Below are 27,773 nucleotides of genomic sequence, written 5' to 3'. Positions count from 1 at the left end.
ACAGAACAGAACGTTGACGGGAGACGTTTGGAAGATGTTGGACTTTATTTAACATTATTTAACAACCCGAATGTTCCATCTTCACTTACTCTGATCTGGTAATATATAATCATTGTAAGTACCATAATTATTTAAATACACTTTGTAGATTTTGAGATATACTCATTTAAAATTGAGCATGTCATTTTCAAGCAAGAGGCTCAAGTAGGCCTCAGGTTGAACAGGTTAAAGACAACAAAATAACAATGTTTAACAATGTTCGAATTTTAGGTCATGTTGACATTAACATTAGGATGTTTAACAGAAGTTTGAATTGTTTGCATTACTTGATATCATGATTTAAAAACAACAAAATATTACAGTTTAATGATGTTAAGATATAAGATTGTACAGTAGATGTTAACATTATGACGAAACAAACGTTGGGTTTTGGTCGTCATACTTCATGACTTAATGTAGGTCCTCTACTCCAATATGACATTGGCGTGAAATGAAATGCTTGAAAGGTTATAAATTTTGGTTACCTAACATAACGACTTAAAACCAAGAAAAATAACGTTTGATTATGTTAGAATTTCAAATTTCATCACTGGGATATTTTGGTGATGCTTGAAATGCTTGAGGTTTAGATGCTTAGAGATGCTTAGAAGATTTTTTGGTCACTGTACCTCACAACTACAGTAAATGTTGTACGTCAAGATGGTACGAGATGACGTTTTCAAGATGTTTACTTTTCATTGTTTCTAACTAAAAACCAACAAAATTTCAACATCAGCTGTCAGCAGTATTCTCTGCCAAAATGACGGTTAGCGTTAGACGTTGTCCTGACATTGAATTCGAAGTCACAACCTATATTCAACCAAATATTAATCCCTTAAGCAGTTGTATATCCACTGGTATATCTTAGAACTGTGTGGTTTTTGCTTGCATATACTTAATTACAGGGACATGGCAGTAGGTCAGAGGGACTAATGGGATATAATGATGTTGTCTGTGATCCTGATTGGTGGAGCTTGTAGATTTGTTCAGTTCTCCACTGGGATCGTCCATTTTCCTGAAATCACCACCATCCACCGGAGAGTGGAGAATTAATGTCCCAACATGTCTTCATTATTCAATGCAATGACATTTCTCTTCACGTTGATCATTAGACAGCTCAAGTGAAGTTTTATTGGAAAAAAAAAACTATATAAAAGGAGGACAGAGAAGCAGTAAAGTAACTTTATTAATAACTCATTCTATATTTAGTCAGGGTATTCTTAATAATAGCAGCTCTATTATGTGCGTTGAGTTGTAATTATTTCTCGGACTGTGTCCCGTATTTGCCATGCAACTCAGAACAACCGCGGCTCATTGTGGTGAAGAAAGAACTGCTTTACTGTAACCCAACCCCTTTATTGACAGCTCATTGTGCCTTCGGTTTCGCAGGAACTGATGCGTACATTCACCCACGGTATTCGGCTCTAAATGTGCAGTGAATAATCACATTTGATTTGTACGAGCTGACAGGCGCTGGGATGCGGTCAGATGAATGAGTATTACTTAGATAATTTGCCAGCTGGTCAGTGAATGGAGAAGCATGTGTTAGCCATTAAATGATTTCATGAAAGGAAAAAAAAAAAGGAAAAGAAAAAGAAAAGAATGACCTTTTCCTCAAGTACATCAAAAGATATGGAATAAAAGTTTTTATTTTTCTTGACCTGCTTTAAAAGCTGAAATCAAAGAAGAGATGTGAGGCATGATAAAGAGAAGTGTGTAATTAGAAAGCATCGCGTTTGTGCTTTGCTTTAAGCCAGACGTCCTGTTCGGTGTGTATAATGCAGGCAATTATTTCAGGTTGTGTTCGGATGGTATCGTGCTTAAAAATTGTTTTCTTTTTTTTTGCGGCATGTATTAAATTAGACATGTACAAGCAATAAAGAAAATCTAATAGTAGCAGATATAATATGGTGTAGGATAACAATGGAAAGTCATAGCTGATCGTTGTTTCTGATATGCAGCACTTGTCTCCTTGGATTTCAGCTTCATTTCCTTTATAATGGAACATTTTGAAAATAATTGTGCTGATTTCACTTAGCATAGCATAATTATAATATATAGAATCTAGTCTGTAATACCTTAAGTTCTTTACCGGTGCTTCTCACTGTAGACAGTCTCATATGCATAAACATTATTAGTGAAAAGAGCTCCTAATTACAAAATTCTAAGAAAATTCTTATAAATGTGGGTTTTTCGCCGTAAAATTAAACGTTATTCATAAAGCATCTTAACCCTTAAAAGAGCTTATAATGTCAAAAAAGTGTTAAGAGTAGTGAGGAGGACATTTAAGGGCACGGTGGCTTAGTGGTTAGCAGGTTCGCCTCACACCTCCAGGGTCGGGGTTCGATTCCCGCCTCCGCCTTGTGTGTGTGGAGTTTGCATGTTCTCCCCGTGCGTCGGGGGTTTCCTCCGGGTACTCCGGTTTCCTCCCCTGGTCCAAAGACATGCATGATAGGTTGATTGGCATTTCTGGAAAATTGTCCCTAGTGTGTGATTGCGTGAGTGAATGAGAGTGTGTGTGTGTGTGCCCTGTGATGGGTTGGCACTCCGTCCAGGGTGTATCCTGCCTTAATGCCCGATGACGCCTGAGGTAGGCACAGGCTCCCCGTGACCCGAGGTAGTTCGGATAAGCGGTAGAAAATGAATGAATGGATGAATAAAACATTTTAAAATGTTTTTAGCTATACGTGTAAAATTCAACTTAAAATTGTTACAGGTTAAACAGGTGTGATGTTTGGACACATCAATTACAATTTAGTTTAATATTAATTTTAACGTAAAAACTGTTGAAGGAATCTATATCTAAAATCTAAATCTTTGTATCACTGTGGCTTGGTTTTGACAAAATAAGAGCCTCAATAAAACACGTAAGCCATCTTTCAATCTAGGAATGCATACTCAGGAATTGAAGGAATCTTCTGTTTTAAAAAGTTAGGTCACCTTCTGAAAAGCTACAGTTTAGGAGTCTGTATTAGCACACACTTTTCTCCTCATCAGCAATGCCTGCATTCGAAGCATGTTTTCTTTTGCCTTTTTAGTGTCCTTGCCAATCTGGCTTCAAAAAAACAGCGGACGGAGGTTTGTGCTGACTCTGCTGACTTTCCGTAAGACAAAAGGCTGGATCATTAGCCATAAGGAGCCGAAATGTGACTTGGCAAGCAGTCAGGGTTTATGATCAAACAACTTGTCAGTGTGTCCTGTCCAAATGAAAGGGTGCAAAAAAATAATTCAATAGAGGATCAATCAAATTTGCGAGCGATGTAACAAATAGTGCTGATGATGCAGGATGAGAAATTCCCCCCAGGAGCCTGCAGTTCATTTGGATATTTGCTCTCCTTCTCGCACATTCCGGTGCATGACACCACTGACTGCTAAATTACATTTTATAAAAAGGGTGGCTGTTTTAGGCATGTTGAAAAGAACGAGGTTCTTTTTAATCTTTGAAATGCCTTAAAAGTGACAGAATGCTTTCTCCTGCCAAGATGTAAGGCTTAGACAGGGAGATAAATATGCTGTGGTCAGCTAAGTGTATCTAGTGAGCGGAGAGGCAAATTTAATAATGTATTATCATCCAGTGGAGAAGGTGAAATCTCCTTGTCCATCACAACATGTCAGGCTGCTTCATGTTACCCTTCATTTCAATAAAGAACAAATGTGTTGCAGAGACACATGCACTCACAAGGGGGTATGTTGTTTTTTTGTTTTTTTTTTTCTACTTCTTTGGGGGATTTTTTTTTAAATTCCTGTATTACTAAAAACACACCTTCGTCTGAAAGCATCCTCCTTGTGAATTCTAGCTGCATATCTGTGCATCTGGTGCTAAGCGAATGCACACCGCTGTGAACAAATTTACCTGCTTGCCCTTGGACAGATGAAATGTATGAAACAATTAGCAAAACCCATTTCTTTTCATCGCTAATTTGCGATTCAGGAAAAAAAAAAAAACACAGCACAGCAACTGTCTCAAGAAGGTGATCTTGACCCTGACGTTGTTTTTGCTTTTATTTTTTTTATTTGTTGTTTTTTTTATTCCTAAGCAGTTGAGAACTACCTAGTTGGATCGTCCAGTGCCATGTTTCTATTTTGTAAACAACCATTACAAGATGTCACCCAGACAACATTTTACTGAGATAAACAACTGTAAATATTCGCTGCACATACGGAGAGCTGTGTTTCTTCTTTGTACTGCTATCTGGAGCCCTATTAAAGTGTAGCCCTGCCAGGCACTCAGTCTAATAGTGCTCTCTTATCATGGTGCTGAGTTGGAGTTGACTTGCGGACATGGTGAGTCAAGCCTTTAAATTCCGACTCTACTGTAATTATAGTCTGATACTTAAGGCTTTTATATCCTTTCACTGTGAAGTAAATCAGTCCTAATAAAACAGAATGTGGGGTGTAGGCAAACTGCTGGAAGACTAATTCTTAGCTCTCTTCTGGCTTTACTTGTGTGTTTTAAAGCCTGCCTAAGTATTCCAGTCACCTTGACTTTGCAGCAGCTGAAACCCCGGAGAAGCTGTTGCTTATCCACCCAACCCCAGCCTGTCAATTAGGTGTTTAAAAATTAATCTCTTTAACTGGAAACACCATGCCAGCTTTCTTCCATCTGTAAATGGAGTGTTATTAATTCAAGCAGCACAAAGCCAGCGCTATGAATAATATTATCAAAACAGATTTCCACACGTTTAACACGTTGCCCGCTTTTAAAACCCCTAAGTATTTTTTATAACTGTGAACCAGGCGCAAATGGATTTGCATCCATTTTCGCACACTGATGCTAGAAAGAACAAGAGCAAGTCACACTCAGGCTTTCCTAAGCCCTGCTTTTTCCAAAGTTTACATTTCCATTTGAATTTTTTTTTTTTGACTTTCATTTTTCCTTTTACAAGCCAGTCCGTATGTTGAGCCAGGATTAGCACCAGACTCAGCTATAGAGCAAGAGCAACGGCATCCTTGTTATAGTACCTGTAAGAATGAAGTGCAATGCAATAATATTAATACGCGTGCTCATTTTTCACAACAGACACGCTAGTCGGCCGTCTTGCTGCGCTCTCTGTCCTATTGTTCAATGGAAGAACACTCCTTCTGTATTACAATGTCTGGTGTTTTCACTCTTCTTTGAATTCCTAATTCATGATTTGTGTGAAACCTACATGAGCCAGCGACATCAGTGACAAAACTGTAACAAAGCCTTTAGTACAATGAACAATTAGCAACAAGTTCTCAAATCTTTTGGTAGTTTGAGACTACGGTACATAAAGAGCACAGTCTCCTTGTCTCTAGATGAATTCCTTTTAGTCTATTAGCTAACCAAAATAATAATCTTTTGAAAAATGTGACTAGCTTAAAAAATGTAAAATTTGTAGCTGGTTCAAAAGTAATGAAAATACTTTCATTATTTTTTTAAAGTTGGAGCGTTATGCGTTAAAAATGACATGGCTGCGCTATTCCTAATTTAGCCATGAGGGCAAACACAAGAAATGAGTTAAAATCTCTTTTTAAATTACAGGGTCAGTGATAGCTTGATTTAGTTGATTGAGAGACACCCTTGAGCTACTGAGCATGATACATAACCCGTAATCGCTTAAGTAGAAGATTGGATTCGGACTTGAGACACTTTGAGTAAAAATCGAAACACAGATGAATTAACGGAAATGATTGACAGCGGTAGGCCGGAAGAGTCGCACCAGGTGAAAGGGAAACCGTATAACGTATTGAGCTTAGACAGTATGGTGCTCTATTTATACCACAGAGATCGAAGGTAGAGATGATGAATGGTTTGATATGTTTTATTGTTCTTGCTGGTTAGTACATCTGCAGAGTTGCATGTTCTCTTTCCTGGTCCTCTGGTTTCCACCAATCTCCAATAAACATGCTGACTATACAGTAGGTGAACTGGAAATGCTAATCTGCCCCATTTATGTTAGATTGTTTTGCAAAGAAGTGACCTCGAAGCCTGCAGCAAGTCTCTCTCTCTTTTTTCTTTTACCTTCTTTTCCTACTTCCCCCTAGTCCATAATTCATCCCATTTACAGACTTAATCACTGCAGTTCCCAAATTTGTAAATAAGAACAGCTATTCAAAAGTAACAGACAAACAATAAAACCCTTGAATGCATTTGCTTTTCAAACATTAGACCCAATTAATTTGCAAGCATTTGAGAGCACTAGTTATCCAGCCTGCTTTACCTTTTTAATTAGGTTACACAACCCTCTCGCTAACTTCAATTGGGTGTCTGTTTACAAAAAAAAAAAAACAAAAAAAATCACCGTGTACAAGTGGGCCTTTCGTAGAAGACTTCAGTGCTTCAAGGTGCACTCTCATTGAAACAAAAGCAGCACACAGGGGGTTGGTTTATGCCTGCATTACAGGCGGTCAAGCCTTTAATCCTCAGTGGTCTGGTAACGACATATCGTCTGCATTTATTACATGGAGGAGCACGGTCAAAAGGAGGAAAAAAAAAGCGCTGACTTTGAACAAATGAACAAGCTGACCTTTATGCAATAAATATGACAGGGGCAGTATAAAAGGAGAAGACGTCTTCTTCAGCTTCGATGTGCGTCAGAGGCTCTTGATATGAACGTTTGTTGTTTTTTTTTCAGGTGTCTCTTTCCTGTCTTTCAGAACTCATCCACTGCATTGTGTGTGTTTGTGTGTGTTTTTTACCTAAATGACTTTGAACTGACAATAATAACATTTCCATTTTGTGTGTGTGTGTGTGTGTGTGTGAAAGTTTCACCTTAAGATCTGCATCTTTTTTTTTTTTTTGTCCCTGCTACTTAAGGATTTATGAATATTTCCTGCCTGTCCACCTGTGTCACTATCTTCAGTGTGGCCTTGAGAATACATTTCAATTTATTAAGGCAAAGCAAAGTACTCATTATTTCAAAGAGAAGGGAGCAGAGTGACACGCAGAATTGGTTATTAATGGCACGGCTCGGCCACGGGGCAGCTGAAATTTAATGATACCCTACATGAAAATATGAGGGTGTCACTTTCTCAAAAGTCATGCGAAATGTCAGCGTTTTAAGGTCCCGCCGCTAATTTTATGGCCGTGCACAGTAATGTCTGCGAGCGCATTTCGGAAACACGTTCCAGTGGCTGTGCTGATTATCCCCTTCACCTTCTCGCCGCTCCCAAATGGGTTTGTGCAGCAAACGATTTAATCTGTAAGTATAGAGAACATTAACAAAAAAAAGAGAGAGAGAAAGAGAGAAGGAAAAACAGGCTGTGCATTTCTCAGGCACAAAGTCCTCTAAGCGAAATGTTACCTGTTAATCCGGGCCTGACTGACTCCAGCTCTTGACGTTGACTCTCAGCAGGAATTTGGTAATGGCTAATTTTCGTCTTGGAATTAAAGAGCGGAAAAGAGCGAGACAGAGAGGGTAAAGAGGCAGGTATCTGCCTCCTAAGCCTCCTGGTTTAATATCCTGCCCTGCCACGATGCTCATCCTGCTCATGTGCAAAACATATGCACCTTAAAATGGTGAGAAAATTTGTTCAGTATAGAAACACGCTCGTTTTACGTGGACACCCGCAGAGGAAATCCTTTACTGTCCCTTCCTTTAAAGGTCTGTCTTGTTTTTTCTGCCATTTAAGCCTGAATTTGCTTTAACATAACTGTAAAAAAAAACAGCAGAGTGCCACAGCTATAAATGACTATAGAATGGTTAAGCTGTAACATAGGTGAATAAAACAGCACTTTGCTATAAAAGCAGTGAATGCAGCAGAGGCGCGAGGGGAGAGACGGGTGTGGAGATTAGTTCTTGTGTAGTGCAGGGTTGTCTCTATTTATGAGACTGAAAGGTCATAACCACTCCCCCGGAAAGCGGCAACTTCTTCAGCCCCATTGGCAGGTCAAATAAAATGTAATTGTCTGCTGAAAGCTGCAGCCGCCTTTGCCGAGAGCGAACTGACATCCTCCAGATTTTAGCATTCTGTTCTCCTGCTGGGAGGAACATGGGTTTGCAAGGACACAGGCTTCACCTGTCAATATATCAAAGTGACTGGCCAGGCCAACCAAATGCTGCCATGCTCTCTCTCTCTCTATCTCTATCTCTCTCTCTATTGTTCTCTTAGTATCTATCGCTTTCCCTTCATACCTTTGTTGTTCTTTCTTCCAGCTCACTTACTTTTTTCTCTCCCTCCCTCCGTTCCTTCTTCCCTCCTTAGCTCCTTTCCACTGTGCCTCTCTTTCTCTCTCTCTCTCTCTCTCTCTCTCTCTCTCTCTCTCTCTCTCTCTCTCTCTTTCGCTCTCTCTCCTCCGGCTCAGTGCCGAAGTTGTGCTGTTTGAAAGGCCCACTGGGACCTCAATTCAAACAGTGCAACTCCAAACATATGGTGGATTTTCAGCTCCCAAGGTCAATTAAAAACTATTTATTGCGAGAATGTTGCTAAATTTCCCCAGGTTTTCTCGCAATTTATCACGACTGCCTTGTCTATCATATTAAAAATCAGTTGAGTGGCTTCTGCTCTCCTTGTTGTGACTTTTCATCAGAGATATCAAAGGGTGTCAAGAGGGGTCTGAGATGTATCCTATCTCCTCTTATCATATGCATCTCGCTCTCTCGTACTCGCTTTCCTTTGCCACGGCCGCGTCCGAGTGCTGTTCGCAATACAAATCTAATAACATGTAAATTGGAGATAAGCCTAGATCCCTGCGAGTGATATTTTTACATTCATAGTTTGTCAAGTCAATTCCTAAGCCCCTGTTTTAGCAGCACAACACATAACGACTGAGAAAATTAACTGGAAAGGTGATTTATCACTGCAAGCATACTGTCAAGGACTCCTGCGGCTGCCATGGGAGGGAGGGAGCGTATGCGCGTACGTCTGGATGCGAGCGCTTCGAGAGAGTGTCATTTTAAATTATGGCGTTTTATTCAGAATGCATCGTATTTACAGCGGCCCATTTTTATTTGTGGCTCCTATTATCCTGCAAAACAGTTGTGCATGAAATGTTATTTGTGACACGGCTGACCCGAAAGGATCTCATAAGGGTTTTTTTTTTTTTCGCTGGGTAGAGCTGAGCTCGGACCTGTCACAGCTGCTGCTGGCAGCCCCGCTGGAGAAATATCACCTGGAAAACACAGCGCTCTCCTTCGCTCTCTCCAACCCGCTGGCGTCTGCCACTGTAATTAAGTCCAAGTCAATGATTCTGGACCAACAGTGAGAAATAAACAGCCAAACACAGGCCAAAACTGAAGTGTACCAAACAAGGAGGGAACTAAGAGAACACGATACAACTGAAGAATGGCTGATGTGAACGTAGGACGGTGGGAGGGGAGTGAAGGAGGAGAACATTTGCTTAGTATATTAGTGGTAATTTGCAGCTTGAGTTATTTGGTTGCATCTGGGTTTATGTTATTTTGAGAGCTGAATTGGTAATTTGAGAGGAAATGCGGCGTTCGCTTTGTAATGCGCGACAGATTGTTTCCCCGTAACAAAGCGCTCCGAAGCACCCTGTGATCCAGCATTGTGCATGCGGCGAGCCCCTTGCTGTGTCCCAAGCAGAAGTTGGTTAAAGCAATGATGTATGATTAATGCCAACATGAAATATGGGACAACAGTGGCTGCAAACCAACTGCAGTGCCTCCGCCATCCGGATCTCGCCGTATTGTTTTGCTCCTTGGCATTCGCAGTATCAATGCATCAGAATACACCAGGGCTGTAAATATACCCTCAAACCCTTCCATGATCTAATAATCACATCGCTTTTATTTCCCCCAATACACTCACTCCTTTATCTGAACACAAAAGCCAAGCCACTGAGTGGCAGTAATAACCTCTCCAAAAGTGGACTTTTGCTTGTTTTTTTTTATTTATGAAATTAGATTAGCAGCAAATGTTTATCCATTAGGCAGCCATCCATTGTCGGTAATGAACCGGAGGGGAAGTGCTGCTGAAATTTGGGGAAAGGCTGCTGGGAGCTCCTTGGTGCAGGCGCAGCACTCCTTTTAGCCTCCCCCTTTTCCAAGAATTGTAAATTATCGAGCCTTGATACTGGCGGCTGAGATTTGACTGTTGGTTCGCTTGATGTTTCCAGGGCATTTGCAGATGCTTGAAATAATCTCTAATGTTTTTGCTCAATCTGCTCTGGAGATGGATGAAATAAATACTTTAAACTAATTAATGTAAGACCAGCTGTTACCAAGCTTTGGCTGGCATTAGTGAATATTGATGGGAGCAGTGGGTCTCCTCCAGTCTTGCCATGTTTGTGCATGATTTAGAGGTCCATACAAACACATATTAATTCTGTATGAGAGGCCCGCTGTGGATTTGAGTGCCAGATCCTATACAAAGATATTTTCTTTTTCTTTTCTTTCTTTCTTTCTGCTGGAGTTGTTCGTAATTAATAAATAAATGCGATTAACAAAATTGATTGATGACAACATGACAATACGATTGGACGCAATTTTTTTTCCTCCGTCGGCAGCTGCTGAGGCTTATGTGGAGAAACTGAGTGGCTGCTTACCGTGACAATGTGAAGATAGTGTCATCACTGGACTGTGTGGAGGGAAATGTTTCTGTGGTTATGGTAGCGTGTGGTTTTTTGTGTGTCCACGTGTGTGTGTGTGTGTGTGTGTGTGTGTGAGAGAGACAAAAAGAGAGACACAGAAACATAGAGAGAGAGAGAGGGAGAGAGTAAGAAAAATAGATAGATATAGAGTTATGATGGCATGCACAGCAGATGGCAGAGGTCTGCCCTCACGAACGTGATGAATGGCGGATGATGTCATCAGGGCTCTGACATGCTGCAATTGCTCCTCAGAGGAAGCAAAGCCTTGCTCTGAGCTCTGGATCTGATCTCCGCTTTACATTTCAGACACAAAGGACATCTGCTCAGTGTCCACCCTCAGATTTATGCTCTTTAAGATGCCGCCTCCACGCACAGCACAGCCTAAAGAGGGCTGATGGATCTTTTCTGCTAGAAGAAAAATGTCTTCGCTATATCTCATGAAGTGGCTGTCTCTCAGTGGGATTAGCTTTTTTATACAGCTCTTAATGCTAAAAGGTCATTTCCAGAATATTCCTTGTTAAACAAGGTACTATCATTGTATACAGTATGTTTGGAAAAGAATACAATAGAATAAAAGGGATTGTACAATACATTCAACTTTACTGTACATTTCCTGTGTTCTTTTCTTAATTCTAGACCATGTACACCGCAGAACCCATTTTATGCAATTTGTTAGAATATGTAACGGACCTAAAATAGTTTAGAGAAGACCATTACATTAACTAAATCTCTAAAGAGTTTGTCATGATCCAGTAATTGATTCTATTTCTGAAATTGCATGTGATTTTACTTTGTACTTGCTTTAATAGGTCTAGCTCATGCTCAGCCCCTGTAGATTCTCTTCTTCCCTTTTTTAAGTGCTAATCTGTGTTTTTGGTCTGTCAGGCACTTTTCCATTGGGAATTAGTGGCCACCTTTTTTACTCAGCACTTCTAAGCCCCTACTGTTCATGCCACCCATTGGGAGACCTAAAGAATGACTACTGCAATGTTTTTCTCCTCTGTCAAAACCTATTTTGAGTTACCCTTGATTTTACTCTGATAGCGTCTGCCTCTGTACTATTGATTTTTATCTTCAGCCTGTTTTTTTTTTTTTCCAAAGATGAAAATCCATTCGTCCAAACTCGCAGTGCTGTATGTGCCAGAGGAACTGCTCTGGTGTTGAAAGGCACTAAATGAAAGTTCACCTCCTTGTGCCATATGGTCTTTGTTGGAGAGCCAGGGCTTTTAGTAATCAAGGCCTGCCATATGCATCTGATTGAGTGTGGCCTCTTCATATCAGAGAGTTAGAGTGCCATATGGACCGGGCAGCCCAGATCTCCGATCATATTTATGCCCTCGACGATACAGCAAATGACCACCAGCATAACAGCACTAGAGTAGAACCACTCATGGTGCACAGGAATCTCATTACGTTCATGTGAATGGAAGCTCTTGAGCATCGCTAACAGCCACACATTCAGTAGCATCAATAACAGCATTGCTTCACATGACAGTTCCAGAATGGATTATCAATCATTTCCAGCTGATCGGGCTTGCTTGTATAGATGTTAATGTGATTTTTGCACAAACAAAATCTAAGTCTAAACACCAATTGTTGGGGGAAGAGAAGAATGATTTATTCCATGCTACAGTGTTGCGACTGAAGTCTAATGTGTTTGTTGAATCCAGTTTGCTGAGTCTGAGTTTCTTTGCCACCAGAAGAAGCCCCTATGTGTACTCCAACAGCGAGGGACAGCTATGAGCGGTTGTCATTGGCGGGACAGGCTTTACCACCAGGGTTCCCATCTCCTTTCCTGTTTCCTGATGGGTTGTCATCAATAGAAACTCTACTGACCAATATTCAGGTAAGCCTCCACTGTTCTTCAGCAAACAATCCTATGGAGAATTAGAGGTTCTCCATTAGAGATCCGTTTGATTTAAATTGTAATGCTCAAATTTGGAAGAGTATCAACCATAAATCTGTCACTTCACGTGTTACAACTGTGCAAACAAGAGTAGTTTACTTGTAATGAAGTCAGTCAAAATGACCAGAACCATCAAAATGTAATTTACTATGAGATGAAACAGCAGACGACAGGAAGTGATGGTGCAGGAAAACAATCCACACCAAACTGGGGTGAACTGACCTGACCCAAAATGTTCCCAAAGTGATTCTTTTCCTATAATATCATATATAAATAAATATCATGTATAAAATCCCATGGTGTGTTATTCCAGTTATACCACAGCAAATTGCCAACGATTACAAGCACTTATGTTTAATATAATGGAAAGTCTGTGAGACAGGTAACTTCCTGTTATCACTTATTACAGCTATAAATAGTCGCTCATTCACCAGCTTCTGTTTTTTCCCCGTCTCTCGAAGTTAATAAGACTAAGAAATACAACACAGCTTGTAATGTCACTGATAAAAAAACAGAAACTCTCCTCACTAAATCTAAATAATAGTCTGTATGTGCAGTGATTGTTTTTTCTGTCTTCTATCTTACCAGTGCCCATTAGTCAGACACACTATTATGTAGCCAGAGGTGTGTGTGTGTGTGTGTGTGTGTGTGTGTGTGGTTGCGAGACCATTACACAAAATGGACATTATAACCTCAAAGTGGTTGTACCGTTGACCTAAAAAGAACACCATTACTGAACACTGCTATACAGACATAATATTGAAACAGGGAGTATTATGCTAGGCTGTAGAATTTTCTTTAAAACTCTTGATTCCATGCAGACCAGAATGAGTCAGAAAGATGAATGTCATTGATTAGCATGGCCTGTAAGACTATTAACGTGAGTACAGTATAGCGAGTGCCTCCATGTTCACTGTTCTTGTGAGAGTGACATCAGAGACATTCTGCTCCTTCTGGCCTCACTGATAATTAGCCTGAATGCATAGACTCCTCGCAGCCACACAAGTTTAGTCAGTCATCTTTAATCATGATTTTGCAGTAACGATTTGATTGAGCACACACATATTCAAATCAACAAAAGCAATCCAGGCAGAAAATTGAGATAAAGGAACTTAGTCTAAATTGGGGTCATAACAAGGTACAATTAGTATGATATAGCCCATTGCATCTGCCTTAATTGCATGTGTGTGGGAAATAATTGTTTGGAAATGGTCACAGTACCATCAAAACTGCAAACACGCGAGCTGTATAAATGTCGCTGAGGAAGTCAGAGTTTAAAATCCTAAGATTTATGAGAGTTTTTACTGAAGCGTTTTAGCTGTTGTTGCTCGTCCTCCTTAATATTCAGCGCGCTATGCATTCTGTGATGCTTTCATGCTCACCACAATTGTTCAGAGTGGTTATCTGAGTTACCCTTTCCGTCTGCTCAAGCCAGTCTGACCATTCTATGTTGACCTCTATTGGCAGAACTTCCTGGATGTTTTACTTTATTGCACCGTTCTGAGTAAACTAGAGAGATTGTCTTGTGTGAAAATCCCAAGAGATCAACAGTTATAGAAATACTCAAAAAAAAAAAAAAAAACCCTCTGTCACCAGCAATCATGGCAAAGTTTAAGTCAGTTAGATCACATTTTACACCAATCTGGTGGTTGATGTGAACATTATTTGTAGCTGCTGGCTCTATCTGCATGATTTTATGCATTGCACTGCTGCCACATGATCGACTGATTAGATAATTGCATATAAGTGACTTGTAATGTATGTCCTTGGTGCTGTGGTAGGGCCTGCTGAAGGTGGCTATTGATAATGCTCGTGCCCAGGAGAAGCAAGTGCAACTTGAGAAAACTGAGCTGAAGATGGAGCTGTTTAGGGAGAGGGAACTTCGAGAGACTTTGGAGAAGCAGCTGGCCATGGAACAGAAGAACAGAGGTACATATTTTCAGATTCACACACAAACAAATGCATGCATAAGGAGGCTGTGTGTGTATCTGTATCCAGATTTAAGTGGGCATGGCCAAAACTATGGAGTATATCATATATGAACACCATATGAATCTCAGTTCTTATCCTTGCTTGAACCTTGCACTATTTTCTAATTAATTTAATTGCTTTACTACAATGTAAGTATTCAAATATACTACAAACTTGTAATTTAAATATAATATATACAGTATATAAATGTCCCCACCCCTGACCAGGTAGTAACTAAAGATGAAGGATTGAACTTTGTTTGTCTTTGGCCTAAAAGCTTTATATCTGGCCACCTGCATGAAAATAAAAACCTTTAGACAACTTGACAACTTTTTTTGTCATAGTGAATCCCAGTCCCAATACCCATCTCTGTCAGCAGGGGTGTGAGGATAAAATAGACCCAAATGCAGGATAGCTAAAATAAACAGGGTTTATTAACTACAAAAATACAGAACAGGAACACAGACTCAAGACAAGACGACAACGACAGACAACAGAGGATTCCGCGCTGCTCAAGGCAATACGGCTCAACTAAATACTAATAACAATTAGACACACGAGGAAGAGGTGTGCAGAGGCGGGCAGGAAGAGACAAGGGCGGGGCAGACACATGAACACAGAACATCAACAAAAGCACATGGCCAAAGTCCGGGCTGAGTCTCTAGTCTAAACTAGTTTTAACCAGTTTAGAACACATTATCCGTTTGTTTCTAATAATGTATTCATATTCTGTTACATCCCTAATGCATATTAGGTATAATACACCCTAAAATATTCTGTCTTCTAATCACTTGGCTCTTGGCATTAGAGTTAGTTCCATTGTGCTTTACCATGACCGTAATTCATTACCATTTAATAAGAAACAAATATCAGGAGAGTATCAGACGTGAGACCTGACAATTCCATAACACCCTGCAAATCATGTTCATGTTACTGTCTTCCTGTGTATCTGAGCACGCAGGGCTCCTGCATGCTTGTGAGCACATTTCATATTAATGTAATTATAAATAAATATGTGGAAAGTGGTTCGTGTTGTAAACGTTTCTAAATGTAGCACATCATTTCTCAAGGGAGAACGACGACATTGTTCATGGTTCAGCTAATAAATTACAGCCATCCTTGATGAAAAAAAAAAAAAGAATGCTCTTTACATTCTACACTGCCTCAAGATATATCCTCAGCTTTACTCTCTATCTCTGTAGTAACACATCCAATTATAAGTATATACTATGATCTTCATGTTCTTTTGTACACAAAAATGCCACTGAGTGCAGCTTAATCCTCATGTCGGGTGCGTTCACTTACCATAATGAATCACATGGAATTTAATAAGGCAGTTTCTCATAAGCATCCTAGTAATTGTGCTGAAGCCCAGCAGCCGTCTGCTATTTTATAATGTCAGAGACTGCTATTCCTTCTTTCGAGAAAGTTTCGCTCTCATTGGCATTCTAACCCAGGTTAATCCAGGTTATCGCTGCCTCAATTATGTCGCTAATGACACAGTCCATTTTCACTCAACGAGAACATGGCGGCTCGCTCCCTCGACGTTCCTGCGAACAATACAGCCACGAATAAGTTCAGAATCCTAAGTTGTGCACTATACTGTATGTTGTACAACTGCAGCCACTGAGTACCTTTAACCGTACTATATATCTGTATGTGTGTCTTTAGCAATCATTCAGAAGCGTTTGAAGAAGGAGAAGAAAGCGAAGAGGAAACTGCAGGAGGCGCTGGAATATGAGTGTAAGCGGCGGGAACAGGCAGAGCAGTCTCTCAAACAGAGCTCGACTACAGAGAGTCTCCGGTCCCTGAATGGTGAGTCCTCACACCACGTTTCAGTGCCATCTGAACGGCTGCTACTTTATTTTGGCATTCATTGCTAATGAGCGACTTTGTTCAAGCTGAAAAGAAAAATTTATATTAGTGCAAGGCTCTGTAATGAAGTATAATAAGTGTGACAGGTTTAATGACAACTCAGTTTGGCCTATTATCCTAGTTTGGTGTGACATTTGCTTGGAGAAGGAAGCTGTTAACTGTAAATGTGTTTCTTTTTTAAAAAGGGCTTTTCATAAAAATGAGATCTGTTCATAGAAATTGAGCTACTAGCAGTGCTACATTGTGTAACAATAGGTTTAACAAGTAAAGGCTCTGCTTGATTATACCAAATTATACAAATAGGTTAAATGTACTGAAGAATTGTTGGAATAAAAGCTCTAACTCAAACCGTTACGTTTCTACTGTAATCGTCATGGCTCATTCATGTAAATGAGCAGATTTGAAATCTTAATATTCCCAGATGTCACCATCATCCTGATAGAAATATTTGTAGCACAATATTTTATGTAACTTCATCAACCTGACTGAATGATAGAAGGACTTCAAAACAAACGCTTTCTCGGCCATATAATCGTTTGACACATTAGTCCCAAATCTGGTTTGTTCTGACGTGATTGAGTGCTTGCTGTCAGAATCCCATGTGAGGATTGATTTTGACTTGTACTTGAGACGTGCTCTTGAAAGCATTATGGCTGTGTCCTCGACTCCAATATAGCTCAGTAAAGAGGCCACGATTTATGCACCATAAAAGACTCCTGATGTATCACAAAAGCATCACGTTTGAGGTCTTAGCTGAAGAACGAGACACAGGTTTGGTTTAACATGTGCAAAAAACCTGGCGCGCTGGTTTGTATTCACAACATCCCTCACCTAGTCAGTGGTTTAAACTCGTATTGTGCCATATGCAACGCCGCCTATATGCCCTCCATCCATCATGAGAAACGCTGTTCAAAAAACTTTCCTAATTAAGTGCAGATGTCATGGATGTTTAATCGTCATTATCCTTTCATTTTGCCAGACTCGTTGACCCAGGAGATAGAGACTGACCGCAGCAGTGGCAGAACAGATGCTGAAAGGACAATACAAGGTACATGTTTTTGAGGAGACAATAAATCTCTCTCTATGAGTCTTAGTTTCAGCCTGCTGTTCAAGCATGCAGCCTACCATCTGGGCCACAGCTCTCACAGTTCAAGAGGAAGGTCAAGATCACTGGGATTCATCAAGAGAACACTTTGTGTTAAAAAAAAAAAGAAAAGAAAAGAAAATCAGTTTCCCTTTCCCAGACAAATGTGTATGCTAATTGCATAAAGTATGCAGTAAAATGTCAGCATCATCCAAAAAAAAAAAAAAAAAGCCAATTTCATTGAGCTGTTCAACAATCACCAGTGACGCATTTAACTCCATTTTTATTTACTTACCAACACAAACACATGGGAATTTGGTGCATATTCAAATAAATACAACTTAAAAGTATTAAACTGGAATTAGTTCAAGGTCATACCATCTGAGGAATAAAAATAATATAGATTTTTTTTTTTTTTTTTTTTTAAAAAGCTACACAGCTTTTAGTGATGAAAAATAGATCAAATTTTTATCAATTCATTTCAGAAACTTATTCCTGGTCAGGGTTTTGATGGATCCAGACCCTATCCTGGGAACAATGGGTGTTAATATGGGTGTAATACATGATAGATGGGACACTAATTCATACCTAGGGGCAATTCAGGATAATCAGTCCACCTAGTGGCATGCTTTTAGCAGCTCAGAATCATCTTTCCAGTTAAATATAATTTATAGATTGTTGTCCAATTTTTGTTCAATTTATCAATTTTTTTGCAAAGTTAAAAAAAAGTCTAATTTTTTTGTTAAAGTTTTCCTGCTAAACATACAGAAGTATTAATAAATCTGATTTTCATCATACTCACATATGTATGTTTGTAAATTAACCAGCATGTTGATAGCACTGTTGATGTATATTTAGTGAGTCTCAAAGAACACGATAACAGACAGAGTGAGAGAAGTAAAAACAGCGAAACAGCGCCTGCTATTTAGCCTGTGCTTAATCTTCCGGTAATGAAACTCAGCCGCTGCAAAGCATCAGAGCATCAGTTACCATAGACACAGACTTAGACTGACTCTAGAGGCTGACACTTCCTCTTTTTATAGGGTTTTTATTTCATTTCCTAATTAAACGGTTGATCTTATTTGCCTAATACATGGATTTGTGTACATTCAAGTCGTTAATATAAAATGTCTGTAAAAGAGTGACTATAAAACTGTTTCTTAAAGTTGTGTATATAGTTAAAAATAATGTAATCGTACTATTTGGCCCAACTGAGGTTAAAGTCAGTGAACTCACATAAGACTTGTACACAATATAGCAATACATCATTTTTTCATCTCTAGCTTGATAACTGAGGCCCAGTAATAAAAGAGTACAGTATATGAACATGAATAAGCTTGAATTATAAATATGAGCACATTTGTAGCCTAGAACAAAAAACAGCCACTAAAAATAAAAGAGCGCAAAATAAAGATCGCTGCAATAATCCTGGCAGGAAGCTTGTGAAGTTTCTCGAGGTGAAAGCGAGAAACATAGAAGTGGAAGTGTGGAACTGTTTACAGTAGTGTTTGCTGTATAATTAAGTATTAATAATTACACTCAGTTAAGCTTTCCAGGAAGTGAAGTAAAGAAAACATTATCAACTGAATACTTTGGTCTTACATGCCATGCACAATGGCTGTAGTATTTCTTTAGTATTCCCAGTTTCCTTTTAGACCAAAGAAGTGTGTAAGGTGTAACTCAACTCAATACACAACTCAAGCCACAATCTCTGCTCCATGTGTCAGATGTCCATATTGCTTTTGAGTTGCACTGCAGTAATAAGGCATATCTTTAATCTTTAATCTTGTAGCGGAAGCTACGCCAGTAGATTTCTCTGGAACTTGGTAGGTTGGGCTCCTTCTGTTCCAAAGGTAGCCAGACAAATCTTTGTACTGTAAATAAAAATGACTTTTATTTATTTATTATTTATTTAACAGCGTACAGCTCATCAGACATATCTAAGTTCGAAACTAAACCCGTTCTTCCATGAACACGTGTAAGAGTCAGGCGTAAATTTATTTAGCAGAACAGTGTGTCAGAGAAAATGGAGATTGATGCTGCAGTGTAACTAATGACTAGCAGATGACATTTCTTCTAAAGAGGCATGGCAGACTGCATTATAGGCACACTTTTTTACGAGATGGATCAAAGTTATGCTCCGGGTGAATACAGCTTACCTTTCAAATTGTATATTCGTTTAATTGAGAATCATAAACCTTTTTTTTTTTTTTTTTTTTTTTTTTTTTTTAGGAGAATGTAAGGAAAGCACACAGACACATTTTTACCAGAGTTATAAAGCATGGTTTATCTGTAGTATTTGTGATTTTGGTCTCTTGCTACAGTGCTACAGAAGATATCTGAAAGTCTTCTTGAATAAAGCAGCAATCAGACCAAACATGAACTGACCATGAATAAAATTTACCCAATGGAAATTGATCAGACTGAACATGAAAGAAATGTTTTTCGCTGTACTCAAGGTCAAAGGATACAGGATTCACAATATACTTTCACTTTTTGGAAACTTTCCTACAAGTACAACTTTAGCTTAGTGAATGTTGACCTGCAAATTCTTTCTTCTTCTTTTGTTCTCCAATTGAAAACAAGAAGACATTAAAATAGTTATAGGAGCTGTTAATTAACACTCACACCAGACTTTCGCCTGCTATTTTTCTCTCTTGTTTGGCACATCTTTACAAAAAAAAAAATGTTAACCACATATATTTTCAGCATCACAATATCACACCTGCCAGAACGAATACAGTGTTGATGCATGCAACCCAAAATTATGTGATCTGTTATGCTACAAATAAACAAACAAATAAATAAATAAATAAATAAATAATTGAAATTGATATATTTTATCACTGTATTCCAGAAAATATGAAAACATGTGCTAAAATGTTCGTATCAGTAATACATCAGTTAGACCAGGTTTTGCTGTATAAGCCTTTTTTTTCTATCTGTTTGCTAAGATTTCCTTGTTAGCATTGTTGACACCTCTGCCTTTCTAATGTGACAGTATGTTTTGCCAGGCCACAAATGCAGTAGGTCTGGGAGAATAAATAATTTATATTAGTTATATGCAAATGAACTAATTAGCATACGTCTCATTTCAAAAACTAAACGGCAAGAGGATGTCAAACGAAGCCCTAATACTAAGTCTATTTGTGATGTTTTGTGTTGTACACAGTGAACTGTATGGATGTGGATTTCACCTTTTTAAGTGGTACATGCTAAAGCATTTAAACTCAAATAAGTGCACCCAGCAGAGGCATGAGAACAGCACCCTTATCACTGTGTCTGGTCTCAATTTCCCTTTGAAAATAGTCCGTGGAAATTGCTATGAAATGTGGGAAATGGCATTTTAATACCCAGTCACGAGTAAAAGCCCCATAACCCAGTTTGATTAGCCTACTTAAAAGATATTTTTGTGAAGGAAGGATTCAATGAAAGGAGTCTTTTAACCCCACTAAATCAAAGCTCACTGCACTGATAAGTGCAGCCTGAATACATTTTTTCTAGAACTTAAAGTCATGCACGTTATCATTTTCCCTTTTTTATGTTCAGGATTCATCATATTTATACTTAAATTGTTATATTTAGAAGGTGACCCGTTAAAGGCAAGTAATAAAACCCAAGGGTGGTGTTTTTAACAGAATAACATTTGCTTAATAATTTTGTGTGCCCTCTCGGGTAAAAACTTGGGTACATCTTGATTTAGTATTCAGTGGGAAATTAAAGTTCCCTCTTCCTGAAGAATCAGCTTTGATAAACGTGTGATGAATGTGTGTTTAACCAGAGTTGCATTTGTGTGGGGTGTCTGTTGTTTCTGCCACAGAGTCTCTGTATCTATAGTGCAAAAAAATATTTAAATAAGTATATGCATAGATAGATAGTATATATTAATATAGTACAGATAGATACAGCTGAACGGCCAATTTTAAGAGTGAAAAAAAAATTTTTGTTGGACGTTGTTATAAATGGGTTAGATTTTTTTTCACTCTTAAAGTTGGCCGTTCAGCTGTATCTCTCTCTACTATATTAATATATACTATCCATCTATGCATATACTTATTTAAATAAAAAAATAAGAAATAAAAAAAATATATGTTATATATATATATATATATATATATATATATATATATATATATATATATATATATATATATATAAACATATTTTTTTAAAATAAGTATATGCATAGATACCCATTTATAACAACGTCCAACAAAAATGCAAAAATATGTCCCATAATTTCAGAGAACTAATTATTTCTATTTGTCTTTTGTCACACCCTGTAATTCTGCTACATTAACATGGTCTAAAAAAAAAAAAAAAAAAATATATATATATATATATATATATATATATATATATATATATATATATATATTCACATTTTTTAATTTTTGTTGGACTTTGTTATAAATGGGTATCTATGCATATACTTATTTTAAAAAAATATGTTTTTTATATATAACATATATTTTTTTATTTCTTATTTTGTTATTTAAATAAGTATATGCATAGATAGATAGTATATATTAATATAGTATAGAGAGATACAGCTGAACGGCCAACTTTAAGAGTGAAAAAAAATCTAACCCATTTATAACAACGTCCAACAAAAATGCAAAAACGTGTCCCATAATTTCACCTCTTCACTGTTCGGAAAAAAAATAATAATGAGGGCATAATTTCAGAGAACTAATTATTTCTATTTGTCTTTTGTCACACTCTGTAATTCTGCTACATTAACGCGGTCTGTGTTTATTAATTGCTTTTCCAGCGTTTTGAATCCATTCCAAGAATAAGCTTGCCTGTTTTCCTTGGCCTTGTGCTTCTGGGAGAGCATCTTGCCACTAATTCCTAGCGATAACGCACATAATATCTACTCAGTATCTCTCCCGATTCTCGCTTCCTGCCTCTTGATGTGTGCTGCAAGTTTACACGACCCTGTGATTAGAGATAAAGTTCTTTGTTGCAAGATTAAACATCAAAACAGTTAAAGTGAAATTAAAATTAAATGAATGAGTGTCACTGAAGCAAAAAAGGCCATAATTAATGGTTCCCTTAATTGTCTTCATAAAATATTTGCATGGGCATAATTTGCATAATTTACATGTATTAATTAATCTTTCAAAGGCATTTTATGCTGAGAGAAGCCAAAAATTTCCTTTGTTTTATTTAGCATCTGATGAAATATTTATCCTCTTTAATGAACTTTTTCGTCTTGATTTGAATATAAAAATGCCAAAGTTTTAGCAGATTTTAATGAGGAGTTTCTTTTATAAAACAACATTCCAGCCATATGATTTTGTCCACTCGATCAGACAGACTTTTTTTTTGTTTTGTTTTGTTTTGTTTAATCTGTCGTATGCATCGTAGTTTACCTTCACACTGCTGAAACTAGTATTAAGTTAACTGATATATTGCAGTTAGTTCCCTGGGAAAATATTGTCCTCCCAGGCTGATATATTTCTTCAAAATATCATTTCTTCTTTTTTTATTCATGTTTTCTGACATGATTGTATTTACTATAATACTGTTATAGGTTTTCTTCAACGCCGTTAGTTATAAACCACATTTATTCATTAAAGCATGACATGAAGACACATCCTAGTAAAAACATTGCAAGTTTGCTGTTGCACGTAAGAGATTTTTCACTGTGTTTAATTTTTTCAGGATTGAGAGAATTAAAGCATAAAATATCACACTGATAGGCACCTCAAAACTTCCACAACAGTGCCCATTCCTTTTTTATTATTATTAAAACAAGCATATTTTTTATGTTATTTTTTTGTATCTTATTTCATGCCTGCAGCAGATATATTTCTACATTCTACTCCCATATTCATTCAGCTATATTTAATAAATTAATGGTCTAAAGCTTTAAGTCCAGAATGAATAAATGCTAAACAGTTCCCATTTATCCACAGCCCCTACTCCCACACCATCAGGGCTGTAGAGCGCAGCACAATTCACACAGTAATGACTTTTACAGTGCTAGTTGAATGGTGAGGGTCAGAGTGCACTACGTTAGAGACTCGGGTCTTCTTGCTGTAATTAGCCCTACTGTTTGTCTGTCTGTGTATCGTGGCTTTGTTGTTGCTCACACAGTACACCACATAGCCAGGCCACAATTAATCAAAGTTCACAGGGTTTCCGAGCTTATATTAATCAACCTTTCTTGTAGCGGACACCAGATTATTAGCGAGAAGCAGAAAAGTCAAAATGTTGGGATGATTTATGAGCGCATGGTTTACAGTCCGAAAACAGACGATTTTATTTGTGCAGCGCCCCGGCTCACGTTCTGTATTTTAACTTAACACGTTTTGTTTAAAATAGGTCACCCTTGAGGATATTTGAATGCTGTGTGAAACGCCTATTCTCGTTCCATAACGGCAAATGTTTTGTTCACTCTTGTGCTTTCTCAGTCTGTCACCGCTTTATGTATTTTGGGCCCTTTTTTCTGTTTTGAAACTGAATTATTTAGCTTACACTGCCAAAAACGAGGGAACGTTGCTCAAAGACAGAAACGGTGCGTCTCACGAACACGGGAAATGTTCGAGTAATAAACGTCAAACAAGCTCCTGAGCCATGCCTAACAGATGCTTTTACCAACAGAAGCAGTGAGCGGCCGCTGTTCACTCAGGCATGCGCCCGCTGCGAATGTTCCCTGCAAATGGACAATGCTCATTAGATTGCAGGTGCCGAGAGATAGCGGCTAAGAAGAACGGCTGCCTTTTTCAATAAACACCTTCTCCACCCAGGAAGTGTCATTTATAAACCATTTTACATCATGAGTGCAATATAACGGTCGCCTGAGCGTGTTCGGTGAAATGTCTTAAACATATATGACAGTGTAGAAAAGTCTTACTGCAGTGTAGGAATAGTGATTTTTGTGTAACACATCACCAGAGTCCTACTGTAGATCTGACAGACTTTTATGTGAAAAAAAAATTATATTAAAACTAAACGTTTAATTACATTTTGCTGTTATACAATTTGTCTATGTTCAAGTCTGGATCAATTCAATACAATTTTTTAATGTCTATTATTTGTATAGCAGTTTTACAGGGATATAAACTTTAACACTGAACACTAAAAATTCTAACAAATTGTACACTTTAACATTTAAATATGACATGAGGCTCAAGTATAATAAATATACAAATAGAAATATAGGGCTAACATTTATGAATTATACAGTATAGTAAGTTTAGATATTTCTTTGAGACAATGTCCATTGTTAAAAGCTCTATATAAATAAAATGGAACTGAATTAATTATGTTTTTTAATTAAAATTAATTCAATTGAAAAGGTTATTTTTTACTCAAACTATTTTAGTCTCATGTACAGTATAAATACTCCACCCACAGGCCACAGAGTGTCCAGTATATTTTGTACAATAGTCTAAAGTAGCTCTGAGGTTTGTGTTTGTAATATAGTTAGAGAAGCAGTATGAGGAAACATTGTGAGAGATATGATAGATAGATATTATGATAGTGAGGAGTCACCGTCTGTCAACACCACAGATTTGGTACATTACAGCATAATGAAGTTATAGTAGTGATAGAATGATATGATTGATATTATAGTCAATTATGCAGAGTTACAATGCAGAGTATAATGAGTTTTATCAGTAGTTTTACAACCCTCAAGTTCATCTTCAGCACTAAAATTACACTAAAATTCATAATAGTTATTCTGTTCTGCAGCTGATCTGTATTTCTGTATTAAATTTCTCTCCTAACTGTATAGTTATTTTTATATTTTTATGGCCCAGGCAGTTGAAATAATATTTCCATTGCAGGTCATACTCTCAGTCTAAATATTTAGAATAATATTTTATTGAAAAAAAAAAAAAAAAAAAAAATATATATATATATATATATATATATATATATATATATATACACACACACACACACACACACACACACACGGGCAGGAATTAAGGCAAACATGCTAACCATGTTCTAATACACTATATAATATATATTTAGTTTGCTAGTGATTTGATATATATATATATATATATATATATATATATATATATATATATATATCCCAACATCACACTCAGCAAACTAAAAATCATGATTTTATATAGTGTATTAGAACATGGTTAGCATGTTTGCCTTAATTCCTGCCCGTGTGTGTGTGTGTGTGTGTGTGTGTGTGTGTGTGTGGAGTTTCTTCCTGTACTTTGGGGTTCCCTCAGGCACTCAGATTCCCTTCCCCAGTCCAAAGACATGCTCTAAATTGTCTGTAGTGTGTGAACTGGTGTGTGAGTGTGTGTCCAATTGTGCCATGTGATGGATTGGCAGCGTTTCCAAGGAGTCCCCCACCTGGTGTCTCCCACCTTGAGGGACTTGGTGTAGGCTCTCAGTTTCTGCAGTCCTGCAGGATGGACAATGCTTTTTACTGAACAATGGCTTTTTACTGTTTTTACTGAGAATGAATAATTTACTCACTCATCTCTATTCTCTTTTCTGTTTCTGTATTTCTTTACCTACAGATGGAAGACTATTTTTGAAAACTACCGTGATGTACTGATGCGACGAAGCGGAGGACTTAGGAAAGCTTTCATATGAAGATTTGAGAGACGTCATATGAATTGTGCCCTCTCCAAGGGGCTTTTTAGTTACAAAAACAGGTCAATCTTATGACAGAGGCTCCATGGAAGTGACTGAGTTTGTCCCGCAGCCTAAAGGAGGGCCGAGGCAGAATGTAGAATTAGGGTTCTTCTTCTCCAGTATCAACAATATATCATGACAGATTATGGATGGGGTTAAACATGTCAGCTGTTCTGAAGGCAACAATTTGAGCACAGTAAACTGTACCATGAGGTACACATGGTGATTATATTTACAAAAGAAAAAAATCCACAGCACTGAAGATTTTTATACTGTATTTAAAACCAGCGAGAAAGCTTTGAAAAAGAAATTCAGATCCAGGGGTTTTTGTTTTGTAATGAAAAATGTTAAAACCTTAATGTCATATGTTAAAATTCCTAGCTTGGAGAAAAAAACAGCCTCTGAAAATGTGAATTTGAATATATGTTGATCGGTAGTAATGACTAATCTTTGCTTTAAATGTTTTCTAAATTAGAAAAAGAAAAAAATACAATCAATTTTCATTTTTATCATTGTTGTACATACATGAACAAGAATTAGGTTAACCTGCTCACTTTGTTATGTGTATATAAAGTTAAAAAAAAAAAAAAAAAAAAAAAAAAAAAGGAGGTATTGTGTATGCAGTAGATCTATTAGGAAAAACAATACCAACATTTATATTGACTTTATAGATTTGTTTCTGAGCCATTGTTCTTTCTGATAGCTGCCATTACGCTGAGGAAGCATGCAGGCATGTAAATGTTTGTCCTGAATTCCTGTTACTCAATAAATACTTAACTGTGCTGAACAACTACACATGTCTATGGCTTGTTTCTCTTACACATTTATACAGCTGACTAAAACAAAACAACGAGTACAAACCTGGATCCTTGTTAATGTTTAAAATGTCTACTTGTTTAAAATCTCTAATGGACATGAATGTTGTCCAAATGATGAGAAACCAAACCTTTGTTCAAGCCTTAGTTACTTTTATAAGAGAAGGTGGGCTTTCTCTGAAAATATTTTTGGAGAAGAATAGAACAACAATAGTGACGTGACGTGATATGCAGCTAAGTATGGTGACCCATACTCAGAATTTGTTCTCTGCGTTTAACCAATCCAAAGTGCACACACACAGCAGTGAACACACACACCATGAACACACACCCGGAGCAGTAATAATGTATGTGATGTATGTATCGCACCTCCAGCACTTGGGGATTGATTCCTATCTCTTATCCTCTGCATGGAGTACTGTATATATGTCCTCCCACTGCTTTTGGAGGGTTTCCTCCAGGTACTCTGGTTTCCTCACCCAGTCCAAAGACATGTTTTAGGCTGATTGGCATCTCTAAATTGTGTGAATGAGTTTGTGATAGTACCATGTGATAGACTGGCACCCAATCCAGGGTATACCCACCTTATGACCTGTGCCGTTGGGACAGACTCTGGGTTTCCTGAGACCCTGTGTTGGACCCTTTGTAGGACCCTTTGTAGGACCTTGTGACCCTGTGCATGTCCTGTGTAGGATAAAAGCTACAGTAAATGGATAGATGGAAATAGATATGATAAAGATAAAGTCGCTCCATTATTAAGGAGCTAAAAAAAATTCACAGCAGAATGCATGCTTTATAGCAAGCTTTTTAAAGTCACCACCATGAACTGTTGCCATGAATAACATACAGAGAGCACATTGCAGTTTTATTGTAGGGCTTTACTCAAGATGCCATTTTTTCTGAAGGTAATTTATAAATAATTCAAGTCTTTTTTTTTTA

General features: G+C 37.7%; 1 protein-coding gene across 2 annotated transcripts in view; it reads left to right on the top strand.

Moving 5' to 3' along the window:
- dachd (dachshund d) overlaps window positions 1–26,812 on the top strand; it is a 113,265-nt gene extending 86,453 nt beyond the window's left edge. Inside the window, exons 7-11 of one of the 2 annotated variants that reach the window (XM_060876109.1) lie at window positions 12,259–12,401; window positions 14,243–14,390; window positions 16,104–16,247; window positions 17,287–17,355; window positions 25,902–26,812. In XM_060876109.1, coding sequence (XP_060732092.1) covers window positions 12,259–12,401; window positions 14,243–14,390; window positions 16,104–16,247; window positions 17,287–17,355; window positions 25,902–25,939 — 542 coding nt within the window. In that variant the 3' untranslated portion in view covers window positions 25,940–26,812. Of the gene's footprint in view, window positions 1–12,255; window positions 12,402–14,242; window positions 14,391–16,103; window positions 16,248–17,286; window positions 17,356–25,901 lie in introns of both variants that reach the window. The other variant, XM_060876108.1, reaches the window with a different exon arrangement.
- The last annotated feature ends 961 nt before the right edge of the window (window positions 26,813–27,773 follow it).

The sequence above is a fragment of the Tachysurus vachellii genome, chromosome 8 (genome assembly GCF_030014155.1).
Source record: "Tachysurus vachellii isolate PV-2020 chromosome 8, HZAU_Pvac_v1, whole genome shotgun sequence".
NCBI lineage: Eukaryota > Metazoa > Chordata > Actinopteri > Siluriformes > Bagridae > Tachysurus > Tachysurus vachellii.
This window is presented reverse-complemented; position numbering and strand designations above follow the sequence as displayed.